This window comes from Linepithema humile, chromosome 1 (genome assembly GCF_040581485.1).
Source record: "Linepithema humile isolate Giens D197 chromosome 1, Lhum_UNIL_v1.0, whole genome shotgun sequence".
In the NCBI taxonomy this organism is placed as follows: Eukaryota; Metazoa; Arthropoda; class Insecta; order Hymenoptera; family Formicidae; genus Linepithema; species Linepithema humile.
Genome location: NC_090128.1, coordinates 46,519,689 through 46,542,312, shown reverse-complemented (window position 1 = coordinate 46,542,312; position 22,624 = coordinate 46,519,689). Strand labels below are relative to the sequence as shown.

General features: G+C 33.9%; 2 protein-coding genes and 4 non-coding genes across 9 annotated transcripts in view; 4 read left to right on the top strand and 2 right to left on the bottom strand.

The window, feature by feature from the left end:
* The window catches only part of LOC105669582 (uncharacterized), a 73,355-nt gene that overhangs the window by 3,426 nt on the left and 47,305 nt on the right, over nucleotides 1-22,624 (top strand). Inside the window, exon 1 of one of the 3 annotated variants that reach the window (XM_067347293.1) lies at nucleotides 21,218-21,485. The exons of 1 other annotated variant lie outside the window; for it this stretch is intronic. The gene's annotated coding sequence lies outside the window, so the exon portion shown is untranslated. Of the gene's footprint in view, nucleotides 1-21,217; nucleotides 21,486-22,624 lie in introns of those variants that run through there. One more of the 3 variants, XM_012362622.2, reaches the window with a different exon arrangement.
* On the bottom strand, nucleotides 3,454-6,149 carry LOC105669583 (uncharacterized). Of its 2 annotated transcripts, XM_012362625.2 has the most exons (3): nucleotides 5,860-6,149; nucleotides 4,897-5,717; nucleotides 3,454-4,682 (listed from the first exon to the last, which is right to left on the bottom strand). In XM_012362625.2, exons 2-3 carry the CDS (start codon nucleotides 5,335-5,337, stop codon nucleotides 4,326-4,328), a joined length of 798 nt encoding a protein of 265 aa, XP_012218048.1. In that variant the 5' UTR covers nucleotides 5,338-5,717; nucleotides 5,860-6,149; the 3' UTR covers nucleotides 3,454-4,325. The 2 variants fall into 2 exon arrangements, with proteins under 2 accessions (XP_012218048.1, XP_012218047.1); XM_012362624.2 differs by having other exon boundaries at nucleotides 4,897-6,149.
* On the top strand, nucleotides 8,858-8,939 carry TRNAS-GCU (transfer RNA serine (anticodon GCU)). Its single transcript has one exon. It is a non-coding gene; the product is annotated as a tRNA-Ser (tRNA).
* Nucleotides 9,503-9,574, top strand: TRNAD-GUC (transfer RNA aspartic acid (anticodon GUC)). Its single transcript has one exon. It is a non-coding gene; the product is annotated as a tRNA-Asp (tRNA).
* Nucleotides 11,130-11,202, top strand: TRNAK-CUU (transfer RNA lysine (anticodon CUU)). The gene has a single exon. It is a non-coding gene; the product is annotated as a tRNA-Lys (tRNA).
* On the bottom strand, nucleotides 11,534-11,607 carry TRNAN-GUU (transfer RNA asparagine (anticodon GUU)). Its single transcript has one exon. It is a non-coding gene; the product is annotated as a tRNA-Asn (tRNA).

Sequence of the window (22,624 nt, the reverse complement as noted above, 5' to 3'; positions counted from 1 at the left end):
CGTTCTTGCGAATGCAACTGAGGACTTATGTAAGTGCACTTTCAGAACTTAATCTGCTTTTAGGCGCCACGGCGAAAACCAAGGTCGACAGTTATGGCGCTTACTTTGTCACACGAGTTTCGCCATTCCTTCTCTCTCTTTCTCTCTCGTACATTCTCTTTTTTTTTTAATTATCTCGTTGTACACCAAGTTCTCTTACGTGTTTAGCGATGCAATTTATGTGACATTATTAACATGTACATGCCGCGTAATTTACGGCGTTACGTGAACGTATTTTATAACTGACAATGGATTTTATATGTAACATTTTAGATACGCATAAATCGATTTCGCTTCTTAATAGAGTTTTCATGGTTATCTTGTATGCAAAAACGAGATCATAATTTACAAATTTTCGTTTTTTATTGAACTAACAACAGATATTTAGGAAACTCTTTAAAATTAATAATTTCTCCATTCAAAATGAGAAAATCTTTATTCTCATGATTCTTATCGTTAGATTGATAGTATAATTCTCGCACTGTGTCTGTCGATTAAATAATCTATTCGACGTAGCCTGTGACAAATAAACGATAATTGTGTCTATCACGTGTAGATAGATCGATCTTGGTCAGGCCGCACAATCTAGCCTTGCATTCCTCGGGACTGGCTGGGGCATTAATCGAAGCATGATACCGTGGTTGACCTTATTCAGCGGAGATACCAGCCGACGTTGGCGCCGGTGATCTTACGATGTGCGAAACTTCGATGTCCTCGAGAATACATACACCAATTCGCGCTGGTGCCTACGCTGTCGTCGTCGCGACCTAGAAGTGAAAGTATCCTTCTCGAGATACGTCTATCTCGAGCCTGTCGCAAGCACAGGTACTTAGGCGTCGTTAGAATTTTCAAAGATTATTAATATATATTTATAAAATATTTATCCAATTTTATACGAATGTATAAAAATTGGAAAACGTGTTCTAAAATTGATAAATTATGCGTTACTTGCACTTTAAAAATCCACTTTTATCGTTATTAGTACATAAAGTACAATTTTTGTTAGCATATCAATGTATAATTTACGATGTTATAGATAATGCTATGTCACGAAGTGAGCAATAATTACATGGTTTGACAATTTAAGTAGATATTGGATTTATAGATAGATCGATACTTATTTCTCGATATTAAGCCACAAAATTGAGGATTTATTTCAGCACATGTTTGAGTTAATTAGCAAAATAAAACGCGAATTTCAGTTACGTCGTGAGATACTAACATCTCATTTGCAATTATTTACCCATCCGTACCAAATGCGGTCACTATAGAATGCAATTAGCGTTAGCGTAATAGCGACATTCATTAATATTAACGATCGTATGGTAATACAATGAGAGAAGTAATAGTACATTGTTCGCCCCACGATGATAACGAAGTAGGTAGACTTGAAGAGGAGGTGATTACTATCGTGATATCCCACGCGAATTCTCGATTAGATTTGCCTAAGAATTGTTAAATTACGGAAAAACCGATATTGTCGGTGATCGGAGGTAAAATTTGGATTTAAAAAAAATCTTTATTATTGACAACTGAAAGAATTATTTGCGCAATGCAAATATGTGTGGTATTTCGGAGCAGTGCAGGCTAGTATACCTCCTTCAATATATTTATTCTTGGTACTAGATTTTTCATCTTGGTATTATCGTTTTATCATAAAATCAATTATAAATAGAACATTTTTTTGTAAAAATCTAAAGTATAATAATTTATTACAAATTTTTATTAAAATATTTTTAATATGCGCATAGTTAAACTTTAAATTAAATTTGAGAAGAAAATTTGAAAGTTTTCGCGAATAAAACAAAGTTATTTAAAAAATAAGCTACTCATTTCCGATCTTATATTCTTCGCTTAAACTAATATAGAAATTTTTCAAGAAGATACAATGAGAAAACTTGCACGTATTTTGATGAGAGATGTTGCAACCGAATTTTCGATGACATTCTTGCTTGAATCTTTTTTGCAAATTTACAAGAGATATTCAATTCATATAATCGCAGTCGTTCTTTACCGACTGTAGAATTTACTTTCGTAGGAATGAACGAATTTCTATGAATATGCGTTTACTGCGCTTGCATTGAAATAATTCTCTTCCGCCCCATTCGTTCTCGCAGACAACGCAAATAGGTTCGATAGCATTTATCATCTGTGATTTCCAATGTGAAATAGTTCGACTATGTATATTATGATCGAGAGAACACAATATGTAGGTAAGTTGAGATGTTTACGTATAGGAAAATTTGTAGTAATTCACGGAAGTTTGTTTGGCAGTATAGATTCTTTACATTGTTCGTAATTTCATTCGTTGAATATTATCGCGGCAGTAATTCATATGTTTATTTTCTCAATATTGTAGATCGCAAATAGCGCATAATTTAGCGTTAGCTTAAAAGCGATGTGTTTAGGAGGTTAATTAACTAATTATATGAAAGTTTAGTTGATATCGCGGTATATCCTCGCACACGTGTATACTTATAAACGATCTCGTACATAAAACCGCATACTCAATAAGGAGTTGATACGAATTTACTTATTCCAATATCGAAGAATTATTGTGATAATTCGCATTCGAGCATCGTGCTCGGATTACGTAACAAGCACTTTTTATAGTACGAAGATCGATGAATACACGTGCGAATTGAAACTGCTTTTGCTCAAATTATTTATCTGACGATATATCGAATATAAATTTTCCCTTAATTTTTTAAGCATTTTTATTAAATTTTTACATATTGCTTGCCAGATGTTTTTTCTCGAGTTTTTGCTAGGTAAAAATTGTTTAAATGTTTTTATATATAAAAAAAGTTAATATACAAATTCACATATTAATTCTTACTATTTTTCCAATTTTAGATTCTTAAAATTTTTGCGCAAAAGTTAAGCTCGAATGTAGAATCGATCTAACAGACTTAATTAACACATTAGTATGCGAGTCGTTTAAATAGCGCAGATTAATCTGCTACCGTGCAGAAGTATTACGTGGAACAAACAAAAATGAGAGCCGGCTATGCCTCGTCGAAACTCAGATTTTATCGGGTATATAATATTCTCGAGTAAGGGTATTCATTACATGTCCACTCGAGCATTTTAATATTCGACTAAAAGGTGTGATGAAGGAGCAGCTGTCACTTGAAATGATTCCTTCCCGGATCAGAATATGCTAATTTGAATGGATCCGCAAGCTAATTGTACGGCTTAATTTCATAGTATATTCTTCTTATTTTAAGATTTTTATTATGAAGATTCGAACACAAGACGGACTATTTCGCAAAGTAAATTAATGCTGCTGCTCTTCGACTTTGTATTTATATATTAAACTTGCGTTCATATTAGAATTTTGAAAATAATCAATAGTATCAAATTAGAATGTGCTATAATTAAAAAAACTTAGCCTTAAAGTAAAACAAGGTGTTACTCTTTGTACTTTGGTTTTTATTTATGACATAACAAGTCGATAAATACAAGTAAATAATGAGAAGAAAGAGACAGGTATGAAAGTTAGACCCGAAGCAGCTGCTTTACCCGCTTTACGACAGGCCCAATCCTATACTTTACGTTCCGCGATACGTGTATGTAATTATTTAGACATACTTGCATATCGATCTTCGATTCTCGCCGAGTGGCACTTTGCAGCTTTCGCGCGAGAAGATATTTCTCCCGCGTCGCGATAATGCGCGACTGCATTATTCATGGCTTCGCGCGCGTGCTCAACGCGACGTAAAATTAGAGAAACGCACCTGCCTCTCCCTGGCCAAATGTCCCGCGGGTAATATCTGTCCCATCTGTCGCTTCGCGGCTTCGATTAATCGGGCCAACATCACGTCTTCGCCGCGGAATTCTCCCCGCGCGTGTGTCTCTTCGTCTCGATGAATATCTGCGATCGCTGGAATTTTCAGGATGTCTAGTTGAATTCCGCACAAGAGCGAACGAGGATCAGAGTTCCCCGGTGAACGAGATACGCTAACGATTTAGTTCGCGATGACTTTTGAATCTGTGATGACAATATAAAATTGTTGTCGAAAAATCATGCTGAGTTACTTTCCAATGCGAAAAGAAAGCCTTTGAGTAAAAAATAATATTTTCTTGACATTTAATATCATGATACAAATATAAAATATATAAATTTATATAAAAGTTTATATAACTGTTACTAACTATATAACTATATATTGTATAACTGTTAATAAAAGTATCGAGATTTAATTTTCGAAATAATAATTTTTAAATAATAATGTAATATATTGTATTTTCTATAAAATAGTAAAATAATATAAAGATCGAAGTTATTCGGTCATCACATATTGTAATGTATCGTTCAGGCATGTATTCTCATTGAGCGTGCCAAGTGCGGCCTTTTGCAATACATCGGCGATGAGCTTTTCAGCGAAGATGCTCTGTTGCGACATGGAATTCCTCAGCTTCGCCGCCACATAATTTCCGAAGCTCTGAAACATATCTGAATCGGTTCCTTGCAATATTTCATTCTTCGGCGTGGCTGTCATTACGGATTCGTTGTCCAAACTACAGTTCGTCTTTCTCTGTAGATTTGTTTCCAATTCTGTCGGTAGGTCCATCATCAGAGAGCTCGGCGAAGGAGGAAGTGACAATGGCTCGATTTTCTCGATGGTACACTCAATTGGCTGAAATTAATTAATCGATATTTTTTTGTAAAATTTATATAAAATAAATCTCATTTAATTTGATCCATTTTGCTTAGTCTGAGACAATTTAATAGCGTACGAAAAAAGTTTTTCGAGAATCTTATTTATAATTATCTTATAAAAATATGAGATTTTGAAATTGTGAAATCTACATTTACATCATTAGAATCAGTATTAAGATAAATAAACGTACTATTTCTTTGTTTGTTTCGGCTTCCGTGACTGTTCCGTTTATTTCATTATTTGTTTTGAATTTTGTCGCTGACGCGTTTACTTTATTGTTGATATCTTGGTGTAACTGTATCTGGTCTTGGTCATCGATTTGCTGTTCGTTTTGCTCTGCCAAGAATTTCATAAGATCATAGTACCACAGAGAAGATATATATTTTTCTGATTGCAAAGAACAGATCTTTTTGTACTCTCGTCTAAAGGACGTTCTTAAGATGTTGATCTTGCGGGTGACCATTTTACGATCCGCCCTCGCATCTACCTCTTTCAATTTCTTTACCAGATTTTGATAGGCACGTTCTCGATGATCTATGTTTCTGTAAAATATCGATTTTTGATTCCATAAGCAGCGGTTTTTGCGGTACAGTAGAATAAACTCCTTGATGAAATCACGCGGATAATCCATTTTTGACGATAATTGAATTATCTTTGATCTTTGATCGTATTCATCAAATGTTTATTTACTATCCTGTGTTTCAAAATAAATGTTATATTTTACACAATTTTAATTTTATATTCTTATCACTCAAAGCACTGTCGATAACTTGTATGTCGATACTTAGATGTATGTTTGTCCTGTTTCACAATTAGTTTTTTCTTTATGTTTGAATTGCACACACACTGAGGTATCAAAAGTATCGAAATATTTAATTCCAGTTTAATGAACTGTTTTATTTATCTTCCCAACACTTTTTTAAGCAATAATATTAATTTTTTCTTGTCAAATTAATAATATGGTTTATGCTGCGACTCTCCATTCACAATGCCGCTCTACATTTCTCCAATCTGAAATCAATAATGGCGTCGTGGAGCTACATACGAGCTAGGTTGTATCCTTTCCTTTCTCCAGCGAGGTTAAGGTTATATGCTAGTAGTTTATAACGTTGTAACTATACGATAATGATTGATTTAAAAACTGTATCAACACCTTGATGCTGTGTATTGATCTTGTTCTCGAGTCGACTTAGATGAACTTGCGTTCTTCTTGTATTGGCAACATTTCCTCTCAAACGAGTGTAAACTGTCTGGACGTTTGCAGCTGGCTGATATGATCCGTTTGAACGCGTTGTACGCATGCCCGAAGATCTGGCCCCTCCAAAGCAGTGTTTGTGCAAGCCAAGAAGTATTCGTTCGAGTTATTAAATTGTGTTGTTACGCGATTACTTGATTTATTTACAGCGAGTCCTTTGTTACTCATGTTATCTATCACACTTATAGCAAGTTTGCATTATTAAAAAGATTCTAAATCAATAATATCTAAACTAAATATTGATGTCTTTCTTTGATATTAAAAAGTATGTGATATAGCAAAGATATAGAAAGTAACTTTTCAAAAAGGTCAATTTATAGTAATTTATGTAATCAAATTTTATTTGTTTTCTTTTGCAATATAATTATATATTATTGTATTAATATCGTATAACACAGTGCTGTCTTTTTGTATATGCGAGCTACTTTTTTTAATAGAGAGATCTCGCGATCTACTCAGGTACGGAGCAAAAATATAAAATTAGAATGTAATTTTAACGTTTATTAAATATATCAGTAGAGACAAACTAAGTGTCAAAATAGAAACAAATGAATATGAACAAAATAAATATTAAAATTAGAAACATAAATTTTATAATAAAATTAAATAAAGTGAGAATCAAAATGTGATAAAAAAACACGTCGATTGATCGGTAGATCGCGATCGATCGGTAGATCGCGATCGACTGGTATAGCATATTGTTGACCTATTGAACTTATTGAATGCAAATTATATGTTTCTTTAAAATTAAATTTATTCGGTAATATGCGAATGTGTGTGTGTGTGTGTGTGTGTGTGTGTGTGTGTGTGTGTGTGTGTGTGTGTGTGTGTGTGTGTGTGTGTGTGTAACGTGGCGAGGATTTCATTTCACTGCTATGCGACTTTATCTAACGACCTTCGATAAGATGTGCGTCACTGTGTCCACGGACATTTGACCTTAATAAAATGAAAGTGCAGAATATTATGTATATATGCATTAATTATATTTATGTTAAAATTTATCAATATTTATAATTGTTTTATGTTAAATAGAATTTTTGCATTTTTTTTTTATGGGAGTCGTGAATTTGTCGTGTCGCGAGCAGCGGCGATGGCGAATGATATAATTGGTTTATCATTTCGAACTAATCACAATTCAATTCGACGGTGAATGCACTGACACTGATACGATTACGGGGTTGAATCGCTTCTCTCGTCAGTTCCGCAGACAAGACTATTATATCGGCATTAATTGACTGAAAACGCGCAGCAGTCTCCTCAGCTTTCAGCCTTCATGTGAGTTCGATTGCGTCTTCATCAAATATAATGATACAATTTTTCTTTAAATGTTGTCATATTGATATTTTATTGCTCGACAGCTAATGGTTATGTAAGTGGATCGTATAATTGAGTAGTTATCGCTATATAAATATAAATTAAACTTTTCTCATTTATCTTACGCAATGTATCTCTTGAAAAAATAATTAAGACTTCATAAATCTTTCGTGAGATTACAATATTAAAAAGAAATTGTTTAGAATATAATTTTAGGATATTATTTAGGATATTTTAGTTTAGGATATTGTTTAGGATCGTAATTTATCTCTGCGGAAGCAGAAATTTTATTTCTGATACGCACGTACAAGTATTATAATCCGAGGAACGAACGAGGTATTTTCGTGGCTGAATCAACTGAAACTTTTGTAATAAAAGTTTTGGCTTAATCATGGCCATAGCCGGTAATCACGACTAAGTAACTTATTACCGGGGCCGCATTGAACAATCGTTCCTTTCAATTTATTGATACACGCGCCCACAAAGAACCATTATGTTATGAAGCATTATTTATCGTTTCTTTGCCAATTACATTTTAGGTAAACGAGCGATAACTCATGACGACGAAATAATGCATCGACACTAATATGCTTAATCAAAGTGTTAATAATTATTAAAATATTAAATATTGGCGCAAAATATTTGAATAATTTAATTAATAAAATTATATGAAATTTTAATAGGTAATAAAAATAATTCTTAAAAATCTCTTTGTGAAATTGAAATACGTGCACGTATATTTTCAACTATATTAATTATAATTAATAATATATAAGGCTCAACTGATTACTAAAATCAATTAAAATTAATAGGAGCGTAAAGAGCCTCAATGCTAGTTCTTCGTGCGAAGGTTAAGATATATTCGTTAAAATTGTTTACATCAAATCAAACGTTTCGACCTGCCATCAGGCCTTCTTCAGTGTACATTAATAAAAATACAAATAAAACGGAAAATTTGCTCGCAAAATTCAACGTGAAAGATGTGGAAGACGTTAAAATCATCCTTTCCACCCGATTATAGTTCGGTAAAAAATAAGTTAGTATTGAATTCAATTCATGTTGAAACGCTAGTCCACGTAGAGAGGACGAGGTGGAAAAACAGAGAACAGATAGTCTTTACATTTTACAAGTCAAGCTCTTAGTCAATATATTAATTATTGTGTTACTATTTTTAACATCATGTAAGAAATCTTATATCAATAATACAGTCGATTCCGGTTAATAGGGCCACCGGTTAATTAGAGCAGCCGTTTATTTGGGACAAGTTTTAAAGAACAAATCTCAATAGATAAAAGATCGGAGTTCGGATAATTTGAGGCAACTGCTTAATTGGGCCGTCCCGTTATATGCCAGTTAACTGGAATCGACTGTATATTTTTTAAATTTTTTATAGACATATTTTAATACAATAACTAACATTTGTTACTAATAAAATCTATTATTTTTAATATAATGTTACGATTATAAAAAATTAATAAATATTTAAAAATATTTGTTATCGATATATTATAAAAAAAATAATTTATTGATAAATTTATAGGATGCATTATGGTCTGTATATTTAGACAAAAACGTACTCGAAGACGAGGTGGCCGAGTGGTTAAGGCGTTGGACTGCTAATCCAATGTGCTCTGCACGCGTGGGTTCGAATCCCATCCTCGTCGGATGTATTTTTTTTACATATAGTATGGAATGTTACATATTTAATATTATTATAAATAAATAATTGTCTTATGTTTTATAATAATTTAATTTAGATACTTTTAGATGAATTAAAGTGTGAATTAATTATTAAAATTAAAGTCAAGATTTCTGGGATATATTGTATATTAATATTTTTTGTGCATTATTCATATTTATAATTGTAACGATATCCGTTTTGATGATTGATTCATTTTTATAATCTTTAATAGTAGTAACAATGAGGGGTGAATCTGTGACAAATTTTCAAGTTGTATAAATCAAAGTTGATCCACTTTGATGACACTTGATTTGTTAAAGTTAAGATTGTAATTCTATAAATAGAGAGAAAGAGTGAAAGAGTTTACTATCGGCCACTTAGTCTAGCAGGTTACTAAACTGTACATTTTCTAAGTCTTTTGATTTTAAGAATATGTTTTTAGAGAGTTTGTATTTTTTATTTTTTATTTATTTAAAAAATTTTGTCTAATTTTTATGATATATTATTTTCCAGCAAAATTATGTGAGAAAGTGCTCCCTCAAAAATTCCTCGATAGTATAGTGGTCAGTATCCCCGCCTGTCACGCGGGAGACCGGGGTTCGATTCCCCGTCGGGGAGAGTTTTTCTTTTGCTTTTCTTTTTCTTTTCTTTGATTTAAGATCTCTAATATTGTATTGTTGCAACGAATGATTGTTCAAACGAATAATGATCGCTGTCAAAATATTTCTAGAACAAGATTTATCTGCGAATTTGAAGCATATACCATTAAAATTAAAATTGCAGTTTGGAGGTAACTTGTGAAAATAAAAGCATAGTTGATATTAGTATAATTACAAACAAAAATTTCCTCTTAATGTATAATTTGACTTTAAAAAATTGTATCCGGATTCTCGTAAATAAACGGGATAACTGACGTTCTGTGCTGCTCTGAGTCAATCGATAATGCGAGACGCCCTCATGGTTTAAAGCGGTTTACAGCAATTTTGGAATGTGATGTTGAGTCTCTAGCATCGGTGTTTATCTTTTAGGAGCGCGGTAACTCTAGGCTAGAAAGCTTTCTGAGATACGACGAAAAGGATCTTAAAAGCAGCGCATGTCGGAAAGATAACAGAGGAATTATAGCAGTGCATCGATTATTCTTTGTTAGTACATACAATACTCTCGCGATACTAACATTTTGTGATTGTGCTCTAGGGATTTACTATTATTTACATTCTTAGCGGCTTAATATAAATTCACGTTTCCGATAGAAAGTGTCGGCGAAGTTTAAATGGGACTGGGTACTTAAAAGGGACTAGATAGAGAGCAATTTGCACAGTGGACGCGATTTACATATTTGCTCGTACCGTTGCGGTATGAGCGAATTACAAGGTGTTTTGAAACATATTATTTGTTTAAATATAATATAATCGAATAATCTCCATTTATTTGATGTTAAATGAAAGTTTAGCTACAGTTTTAAAACAATATAAAAAATTGAATATACTTGCTAAATTTTATTTAACAAATGTAATGTTCAGTAAATTTAAAGGAATTGAAGAATTTTATGATCTGAGAAAAATATAGGGAAGTAATAGGTTCTAGTTTATTTATTTTTCAATTATTTAATTACAATTATTTTTAATTATTTACTTAAAAAATAATTTTTTTCTCTTATATATTTAATACTCATAAATATTTATATTGTTCAATATAAGTAGTGGTTGATAATTAAGAACAATGATAGAGATATTAAAACAAATTCTTACTGATTGTCAGAAAAAAGTTTCAAAATTCTTCAAAAAATATCAGATGTTTGGTAACACTGTATATGCGCGACATTAAAATAATATAATCAGTAATTTTGCAGCTCTTGTAGCATTAATTAGACAGTTAATTAGCGGCAATTTTACTTATAGCTAATTTATGGTTTACTTATGATTTTATTAGACATTTCTCGGTACATGTATTTGCTTACATCATTTGACAAGGGAAAAATTATTACACACATGTGAGGCCTACTTGTTCATGATGTTTTATTTTGCGAAGTTTCGTGCGTTATTACGTTTTACGATTTTTTGTTTTAGCACATAATTTTTGAGTATAAATTACGTGTATTTAAATAATAAAGAATAGTAAAGAAAAATATACATTATATACTGTATCAGAGTAAAGATTTGGTTGTATAACAACAGCCCGGCTAGCTCAGTCGGTAGAGCATGAGACTCTTAATCTCAGGGTCGTGGGTTCGAGCCCCACGTTGGGCGATTTTTTTACTCACATTATCTATCAAGCTTAGTGCATTTTTTGTATAATTTACTAAAAGTTTTATTTTTTATTTTTGTATATATTATATCTTGCGCAGTAATTTTAATTCTTTTTACTGTATATTGCATCTCTTTAGACTAAAAGACTGCAATAGATAGCATATTATTGCAATACATTATTAGTTGCCAATTGATAATGAGACATAATTATTGCGTAACAAGACTTATTACAAGATATTGTAAAATTGTGAATATTATATAAAGTTTTTATTTTCTATTGTTGATCGGACGATTCGATAGTTTCCGATTAGGGGTGGTAAAAGAGAAACCTCGCCCCCGGGTGGGCTCGAACCACCAACCTTTCGGTTAACAGCCGAACGCGCTAGCCGATTGCGCCACGGAGGCAATATCCGTTACAATTTTTGCAGAATACAGCCGCAGATACGGTCTTGCAATTATAAGTTCAAAGTTTCTTGAGTCTCTAATCTCATCATGTATTTGACACGAGCGAGAAATGATTTCAGAAACTACATTAAATATTAAATGACGACAATTATTATTCGTATCGTGAATTTTAGCGACTTGTCATAATAAATAAATAAATATATGAAATAACAAACAAATGATATTTGATGAATAAGTACTATGCGCGTCTTATCGAGAAATATTTTTTTTCTGAGAGTTTCACTTTCAAGTCTTATTTGCTAAACAAAGTAAACAGCTGAATTGAGAGGTACAAAGTGCATACAGTTAGTAGTTCGCGGCGAAATCAAGAAAGACAAACGAACTTGGCTCAATAGATCACAATATACGGTTGTTCAAATAATTCTATCTTCCATTGTGCAACAAATTCTCGAAGACGTCATCATCAGCGGTTCTTTTGTCTTACCTAGTAATGTCGATTCTTTCATTTTCGAGCCGACAGATAGATAGATAGAATTTCGTGAAATTGTCGCTTCGTATTTCCTATAATAGTCCTGGAAACTAAAGGCAACTGTGTCTTTTGATAGGGAGAGACAAATTGGAGATGGATATGTATTATTTGATAGGAAGAGAGATAAAGAAATAAGAAGAAAGAGATGTATCATCTAATAGAGTCTTCGTGAGCTTAGATGTCGTAATATTATAATCTACTGGTAGTGCGATAAATACATAATAACGGCGCGTATATCGATAACATTATCATAACAAATTAAAAATTTATATTTGAAATCTTCGGTTTGCCAGTTGTAGCTACTTGTCGTTAATTAACATTCAAGTGTATATCTTTAGGTAAATGTTTTATTTAAGTACTATTTTTTTGCGTCTAGTGTCGTAATACAAAATTTCAGAGCTTTCACTTATATGAAACAAATCATAGACATCCATTTACGTCTGTGACAAGAATTGAATTCGGGTACCGACCATAAAAGCAGTTTTTTGGAAACGTTTCTCGACGACATTTCGCCGAGAACGATTGGTGAACGAAATCGATTTTGTCCATTGACTGGCATCTGGTTTGACGAATCGAGGACATGGCAAAGGGTGGCGAGCAAATGAAAGAGAAAGGATATTAGAGTGACGATTGCTTTTCCTTCTGGCTGCGGCGACTAATATCGCGTCTTTTCGAAGTAAATGGGTCCTGCGAGAATGGATTTTCTCGAGAAACTCACCAATGTGTCTTGAATCGTCGTCAGAAACATTTCGTTTCTGTCATTGTCGTTGCAATAGCATCAGAAAGAAAGTAGTAGCGAACTGGTAGAAGAATTGTCGGGATCTTTTCACCGGAAAGTAACCTGACGTGAAAAATGAAATTAAAGGAAGTAAATAGATTGTAACAATATAAATTGTATCGTAATTATATCTAGTTATAGAATTGATTCTTTTAAACATTTTTTTAAATATTGCTATTTTTTTAAAATTACAACGTTAAAAATTAATAGAAATATTTGATAATTCAAAGATTTTTAATACATAATTAGATTTTTGCCAGACAAAATTGCAATGTGAACAATATATTTGATATAATTGTTAAAAAGTTTTTCCTTTATTTCTTGAATTAATGAATGTTCAAAAAACATTAAAACATATTAAGAAAATTGTTTATCTTTAATTTTACAAATTAATAAACTAATTTTATAATTCTCATTTGTTTCGACAGTTACATAAGAAAATGTTATCTTAAAAAAGTGTGCAATATTTCAATTCATTATATTTGTTATAGTATGGGAGTTTCTCGCGTGTGGAACGTTCTATAAAAGAGATGCTTCACGTATCCCAAATATTATAGTTGTTGTTTCATCGCGAGTATTTGTGGTTCGTTTGACGTTAAGACGCGTCGTAAATCCGCGGATTTCGATGAATGGCACGTCATCTCGTCGCTCCTCATATCCACGCGATCTTTTAGGTGTCGCAGCAGCCCTCGCGAAACTCGTCAGCGTCGTCCCCTAAGCGCGTGTCGTTAATCAAACGAGATTTATATCCTTCTTGCGACGCGTAAACAAGAGCGTAAATTGCACTAACGCGACATCTGAAATAATCGACCATCTCGACTTATAACGTAAAACGCTTTTGTTCCGCGATTGTGAGAAAAAACGTTTCGAATTAATTCTTTTGGTTAAACTCTTGATGGGTAATTTTTCAAGTTTTACTTTGCTAGTCGTGAAAAGTTAATTAACGTTAAGTATTTTCATCAAATATTTGTTTTCTGAAAAAACTTGTCATAGCTTGTTAGCACTTTAGTGTCAAGAAGTGTTTATTGATAGATCAATAATGTGAATATAGCGAATAATTTTATTTATTTAATGTCAATCAATAAGCAGAGTAATAATTTGATAACATATCACAATATGCAGTTTATGAAACGCGACGTTTGTTAAGTCAGGTGTACCTCATGCTCGTCGCGGTTGATTAATTAAATAATCACAATCGACGTACCGCGAATTCGCACGCGAAAATGCAGATACCCAGTGCACTATACGAGTTTCACGGCAAATTACCGATGCTCATTTGAACGTACCCCCTCATCTTCAGTGCACTGCACCCCCTGTAGCAGCTTCTACGCGCGCGCGTACTTACGTAAAGGGGAATGTACGCGCTAGCGATTGTCGGATAAAAAAAAAGAGAGGAAAAAAAAGAGAACAGTTCAGAGTATGCGAGCAGCCGGAGGCGCTCTCGGTTTGAGGGTCGTCACACACAAACGAGGGACGGCAAGCCGCAAAAGATCCCGATGAAATAAATATGCGGGGGTGCGGTCTCGCCCAAAGACGCGTCTCTCGCACCCTCGCGCGCGTTATGACGCGTTTGACGTTGTCGTTCAACAAAGCACCCCACTCACCGAGCGCGTACTTCAACGACAAGTCGCGGTAAACGAAGGTATAATTACCGCTCGAATCTGTTTGCGTTACTATAATCGATCAATACACACTTCAGCTTCAAAAGATTCGCTAATTTTTATTAAGCTTATTGAGTTGAAAAGAATAAATAATATTTTTCGAAAAATAACCTCGAAAAAACCTTATTTTTCATGAAATATTTAAGTTGTTAGTATATTTGTCAAGTTATAAAAAATTTGTACAATATTCTGTGATTTTAAAGTCGGATTTGACGTTATAGAAACAATTTATAGTATAATTTTTTATTTGGCTAGGGACTTTAAAACAATTATATTAACAATTCACGATTAAAAATTTTTATAATTTTTTATATTTAATCGAAATGAAATTATGGCTTGTAAAAAATTATTGCAATGTCGTATGTGTAGATATGTCGTGTTGTTTCGAGCAAATACAAAATTCAGAAATTTTATCTTTTTTTGTATATTTCAATGAGAATTAAGTAAAGAAAAAAGTGCATATTTAGTGAATAAGTATACATATTGACACATCCAAATCCGTCATGCGAGTCAGGTTACTCGGCCGAAACCTCGACCTAGCTAGTAGCGTGTGTAAATCGATCTTAAACGATGTGTAACTCCCGGTCGACGATGTAGAGATTCGAAAAGCTCTCTAAGAGGGTGGTACGTTTTTTTGTGTTCTCTTTTCCAGCATGCTCGGCGAAGCGCAACCGAACGGACGCGCGCGCGCGCGCGGTTCGCTAACGAGCCGTGAAATGAATCATACATTGTTCTAGGCAGCGCGCACGTTATACGCGCGTTCACACGTGCGCCCGAAATCGAGAGGAGAGAGATCGCCAGTGAATTGTGGAAGGAAAGCAGCTCGATTAACCGTGAAATTTGCCGTCGCCGTCGCCTGCGATGAGACTCTCTCGACCGCGGCGATTATTATCCTGCGTCTCCTCTCGCCAGTAGATCGGTACACAGCCCAAGTACCATTCCTTGAGTTTTCCCTTCTTTTTAACATGTTGTCGAAGCGACAATATTTATGATAAATTTATTTAATTCACTAAACGATACAGTATCGCAAGTTCTAAATTTTTATGTCAAAGATTCACTATAATCATTTTAGACAATATTTTAACTGTCCCTTAAATACGTAAAATATGTATAATGTAAATAAGAAAAATGGGTCTTCCTGCCATTTGATTTTCTACGCTCATTGCGGAAGTCCTGCTCCAGTTACAGCAACCCACGCCTCGTCCTAAACATCGGAAGTCGCCTTTAATACTTTATTGTTCCGCCTGTGACTTCTCGATAAAATATTCACAAAGCTGCTCGACATTTAAAGATCAATGTCCCGTATAAAGTGCATTTGTAACTACTATTTAATCGTATAATAGTTGTCATAAAACAATTTCCTTTACAATTAAATAATTAAGAAATTCGAATACAGTTTTGGTAAATATTTTATGATGTAACAGTTAGTAGTGCATTGATTACAATAAAATCAATTAATTAGGCACGTATAAAAATCGTATTTTTTACCGCATATTTGTTCATTCTTTTCTCATTGAGAGACAAATGCCTTCGATTATCAGCTGAGAGGTATTTGATTTCTTCCCTGATATTCAAATAATGTCGAAACTTCACGCAACGTGTAACTTTTTCCGAACTGGTTATCAAATTGAGAATTTTGTGTGGCTATGCAGAACCGTTGAATTACGACGTCATTAAAATCTCATCGCGAGAAATTTGATATTCTACTCTTTCGTGAACAATTTTCTTTTTCTCATTTTTTTCGTCGTACAACTGCGTACCGTGGGTGTGTCTGTCAACTTCGTACGGCTTTAAGTGACACTAGTCATTTCCGATTTTTACACCCTTTGTGGTTACACATTGGCGTGGACACGAATAATTCGGTCGATCAATCGAATTGTTTAACAAACATACATTTTAGAGAATAATAGTTTCCGTAATATAGCGCAGTTGAATGAGTCGAATAATACTCGTATTATTGCATATTACACGATTATTGATTTCGGGTTAAAGAATTTCGGTTTTTCCAGTTCAGTTTTCCAATATTATTTCGTTATTTCCAAACAAATTAACAGCTAAAATAATTATTGTGTCGAAATTATAAAATTTATTATCAGATTTATTTATTTTTTTTTTGGCCGAGTGAAAAATGTATTTGAATGGTCTAAATACCTATTTTGAATTTGCAACAGCGCATAACATGCTACGAGCACAATCTGTGCCTTAATATTATTCTCATTTAATATTTAATAGAAGCTGTCACACACACCAATGCAATTTTCCATTGCGAGAAAATTCGTATTGTAGCATGAAATTTTACTGGCGAGGATCGACGGACCGTCCATAAATCGGGAATTGAGTTTATTCGGCTCTCCGCATCATGCTGTCGACTTTACTTCGGTAAAATCACCGATGTGCCGTTATCGACATTTCGTACGGCGTCGCGAGTCGCGTTTGCAATTCACCAGAAATTTTCTGCTCAGAAAAAATCTGCCTAAGCCAGATTATTCTGTTATCGCGGAGGAGATCGAGGAATCGACCGATAACGTCCGGTGATGCATCGGGATTACCACATGTACTTAACACATGGAAATAAAGCATACGCGGCGATATCGACTCCCGGTGACATTCTATATATCTCCGGGATATGACAAGAGTAAAAGCGACTGCTAAGAAATCGCTCGCCGCGATAATACTCCGCACTCTTTAATAAAGAAACAGAACTTTGTTGCTGGGTGCAAAAAGGATATTTATATCGATACTAGGCATTTCTATAATGATTCAAATTTTTCAAATTATTATAATCACTTATTTGAACAACCGTAAAAGCTACAATATATTAATATACACGATAATTAATTTACATTTATGAATAAATAACTAACTAAAGTAATATTTAGTGCTTTATAGTCTCTAAATTATGATTAAAATTAACTAAAATGAAATGCAACTGCGAAAGGGTCTACATTTTATACATTATTAAATATTAAAATTAATTAAGATAAATTTTAGACTGTTGATATATTTTATTTTACTACTTATTACTTTTTTGTGTGTAATGTATACTCTGTGTACTAATTATTAAAAGTAACTTATCAATCACAAGTGCCACGCTATTCAAAATGCTTGCGACTTTTTCGACGAATGAATTCTGTCGAGCTCGTACGCGCGTACTTTCTTTTAATCCGTAGTTGAAAACGAACGCGGAAAAAATGGAGAAACCGAGCCGGCGTCGGTAGCTTCCGGAACGATATAATCACGCTGCGCGCTGCATTATCCGCGAAAAAGCTGGTTCCGCACTGGACGTCAGCCAGGATAAATATCAATTTTACGACGTCTGTGGGATACATTCCTGTTTGTTTGGCCAAACTCGCATGTTACGGCAAACCGAATTGCGACAGTTCGATTTATCGTTACCGAGTTGAGTCACGTGTATAACCCTAGAGTACTATTTATATTCTACCTGTTTTTTCGTTAGACAAAAGAAACATGAGATAGTGTTTTTCTATGAAAGTATATCACAATAAAGATAATAAATTTTATAATAGAATTTTCTTATTGTGTGCAGTCTGTTTCATGTAGTTGTATTTATTATCTTTTAATACAAAATAATAATTTATAAATTTTGATTAGATACAGCCGGTTGTCCACATAAAATAATTGTAACAGAAATGGCGTTTTTTTTATAAAATATGGATGTGACGATGATAAATGGGCATTTTTTATCTTTATTTCTCTAAAGGATGGGATTCTCTGATTGGTTTCATACATGTCAAAAAATCGAGTTTTTGTTACTTTGAGTTTTTGGATTTGTTTATTCATCGGGTTATCCTTTTAAAACACAAACGTGAACTAGATATTCCTGCATTCCGTAGCCTTCCGGCGTTATACTCGCAGCTTTACGATATCTCATAAAAGCTGATAGTGGACGTTTTTTTATGTTGAAAAATAGAGTTTTATACAGACAAATGTCGGCCGCCAGAGAAAGCAAGTTGAATAATAGCACGTGTAGCAGAATAAATTTTATCGAGTTGCGTAGATGTTAAGGATATATATAGTTGGATTATTCGCGTAATACTATCGTAATACTTATTACGAATTCACCATTATGCACTTGACAAGTAGAAAGTAAAATAATGAAAGTTTGATTAATGTAATTTTGCTTGGATAATTAAATATCTTTTATACCAAAATTATTTCGTAGTTCTCTTACGTGCAAGAAATAATTAAATGTTTTTTAATTTGATTGATTGTTTAATGACCAGACAATTGAACGCATTAATAAATTATAAGTGCCGTTTATCGAATTCTGTAGTAAGAAAAAACAGCATTAAAACTTTTGCGACTCGATTCGATTCTGGCTTTATTTAATTTTTGTGCAATATAATGCGAGGATTAATTGCAATCTTCGGATCAGAGAAACTTACACCGCTATAAAGGCTTTATAATTTTTTTTCGGATAAGTGAATTTTAGCGGAACTCGATATTATTATACGTCGAATTTCCAGCGGAAGCGTAATTACTTTAGCGAAACTTCGATAACGCTGCGCGCTTTAACTAGCCCGAGTCCATTATCGGCCGCGCCACTCTTCGTTATTAGATAAAAAATTAATAGTCGATCAATCACGAGCAATTTCAGAAATGACGCTGCTGACGCAATCTGCAAAGGTGGGCAAACGCGTTTTATCTCTATTTTCTATAGGACGACCGTAGACGAGCGCAGCAAAAGATATTATCTGGCACGATTTCTTCGTCGCGTCAAACTGTCGATTGATGTATTATACACAGTCGATTGGGTGAAACATTTAATTCTTATCAAAATGACCTTATATTGTGCTATTATTAGAAGTGCCCATGTCAAATTCTTATTTATTATATATATTATTGTCGTCGCAAGCATCAATAATTATAAAGTTAATACGTTGGAACAATTGATTGAATCAAAACAGGTAATACAAATGAATATGTTTTTCCTTTTAGTACGAAAATACTCTAGAAATACGTATCTATACATTAATATATCGTATGCGTATTGAACGATTGAATAATTCGCTTGGTACGCAAATTACCACGATAAATCTAATTAATGAACTAGATACAATAATTCCTAACGCACTACGTTTTGATCATGATATACTTTACGTAATAGAACGCATGGAGTACACTGTGCAGTCTGATAATTAGAGCAATAATTCATAATTGCTAAGAATACGCGAATTCAATAATCCAGATATTAAAAACTTTAACAATGCAAAAAGTTTAGCGAAAATAACCTTGTTTAATATATAATATACTATTTCAATTTATACTTTATTACTGGTGCATGTCAGCATTAAAATTTAATACTTGGTCCAATTTTATAGTCCGACTTATTATTTCACACGAATTATATATGATGTGAAACGAAATATTGATCTGGAAGCACGTTGAAGCAAAGTTTTGAAAAAAAAACTTGTGAATAATATAATCAAATATAATTATAAACTTGAACAAATTAAAATTTCTCGCAATATTTAGACTTTGCTCATTTGCGCAAAGTTTTTTAAATGTTGAATAAACTCAAGTTTGAGTTTATTTTGTACGCGGTTGAGACCCATCACTTGGAGCCTCGATTTTCCGCTTCATCGAGACATCGCCAACGCAATCCGGCCAGCCGTATGCTAATCAGATGCATGGCGGGAGTGCCTGAACGCAGAACGCCACCCTGCCCGAAGAAGGGCGATACCGGCCGAGGGGCGAGATGGTTCCCCGGATGATCCCTTCAACCGAGTGAGTGACATTGCGCACAGAAACAAGGGCGTGCAGATTTTATGGTACATTTTTTGCGGACCTGACGGCGATTACGCACACGCGCCGTCCGAGCGAATGAACAAACGACGACGACGTGACCGCGTGAAATCGCGTGGGTGATGAAGGATTTGTTTCCTGTTATTGTTGCAGTCAAGAGACGTGAGAAAGGTGAAAATTTTAGGTGACATATGAGTGATTATTTTAAATTATTCACATTTCGTGCAGTTCCTCAGTTTTTAATCATTTTGATTTAATATGTTAAATTACATGAAAAAGAGTATTAAATAATTACAAAATAAAAGAATTGAGTAGAAAGTTTTGATTTATATTTATAATTATAGTTACAGACTTAATATCAGCAGGAAATTTTTTCTTTAAGAGAATAACACAAATGTACAAAGAGATTTAACCTTTATAATTTTTTTCTTTAATATTAGTCTACATTTTTTATTTTTATATTTTATTTTGTAATTGTTTAATATTCTTTTCGTATATATCATTTCTGATCATTTATGTTCAGTGTTGTAAGTAAACTGTGAATGCCCTGAAATTTTACCCCAGACATATGTAAGAAACATTATAGTCACTTTTATCTTATTCTTGTATATATTCTAGACTTTCGATATACTAAGCGCATCTTCTATATAGCTTAATGGTGCAACCGAGTAATCGCTCGTGAAATTCTGTTTCATTCGGCACATGCGATCTCCGATAGGGGGAGGAACGTTCCCCGCACACGTCGTAAAAATCCGGTAATTCGTGGACAGGACATTCCCTCAGTGTCAATATTCCTTCGGGACACATTGTTACGGGCGTCGAGTGAGGCGCGGGCGCAGGGCGCTCTTTCCCTACGGCCCTGCCGGTCGCCCACCCTCGTTTGTCGCGGTAGCCGGCAGCAGCGCTCAGTCTTGCTCGAGCTACCGTCGCGTATAGAGGTAGTTCATTTTGTACGTACTCGTTCGCTCGTCGAGTGTCGCGAGCGTGATCGCGGGAACGAATAAGTAGCGCGCGTGAGTTGTAAGAATCAAGTACAAATCGTAATTACATTGTGAACAGTTTGAACAGTGCATCTGTCTGGTAGTAGCTATTAGCAGCGCAGCACACCGAAACTGATGGGGGATGATGTTCGATGGAGAAACAGGTACGATTATGCGAAAGAGAATTGAGAGACTTTAAAGGCTTGAGCGAAGGACGACGCGGCGTTGCATTATGACATCGCGTCAAGGATGCGCGTAATGCGTATCATAATCGCGAAATGGAAATCTCTGGCGAAGCTCACTATCAGTCGCAAAAGGTTACGATCGAGATGGTTAGAAACGCAGTATGCGATTTGGAATATTTGTGAGGTTGGATCAGCTTAGGATTGTAGGTATTCGCAAGTACGATGTAATCGAATTCAGCATATCCGTGTGTGACGTTTGATGGGTTGTAATTTGGAGATTGGAATCGTTCAAATATTTGCACATCGAAGGATTTGAGCCGAAATTTAGTACACTGCAGGGTTTAAGAATTCTAATATTTTTTTACGGATATGCTGTAAACGGTGCTCTAAATATAGAATGCGATGAATAAAGTCTAAAATTAAAATAGACTCGAAGATTTAATATAAGTTTCAAGATTTTAACTTTTTATATTTGATCATCGGTTTCTTCGTGTGCGCTAGAAATTTCTTTCTCAAAATATCACTGTCATGTTTTCAATATCAATATATCACATTTCAAATCATATGTTGCACATGAAATATATTATACAAATATATGTAGACATAAACGCTAGCATAACGTTTAGCTAAAAATTAAAATGTGTAAAAAATAATTTATTAATTTTATTATAAAATATTATTAGCGTACAATGATACTTAATCCTCAAATATTACAGTTTATTTAATATTATTATTAATATGAAATAATTATATTGTTCACCGAATGTCGTATTTTATTCATCGTTATTTATCGTTTTATTATGCATATTATACTGACACGCATTATCGCTAATCCCCCGAACATTTATCTACTTTCTCGTAAGAGTAAGAGTATATATCTTGTTCGTGTGATCGGTCGTAACTCGAGCCAGGAGATTCCTTTCGTCGATAGGATTCAGAGCGTCGCGGGTCAGCGCAACGAGCCTCAGTCGTCTCCTTGCAATTTCTCCGAGAAATTCTCTCGACAATTTCTAAAAGAGACGTTCCTATTCGTGGCTATTACGTGACTCGTGACCTCGCGCAAAAAAACCCGATGAATAAGGTAGGCTGCAATGAACGAATCCGTAGATGCCAAGAAT

Bases quoted from the DNA above. Each gene is read 5' to 3' on its own strand.
- LOC105669583 (XM_012362624.2), bottom strand. From the start codon at position 5,337: ATGGATTATCCGCGTGATTTCATCAAGGAGTTTATTCTACTGTACCGC. The intron at 4,683-4,896 runs GTACGTTTATTT...AATTAATTTCAG, and splicing joins CCGAAACAAACAAAGAAATA to CCAATTGAGTGTACCATCGA.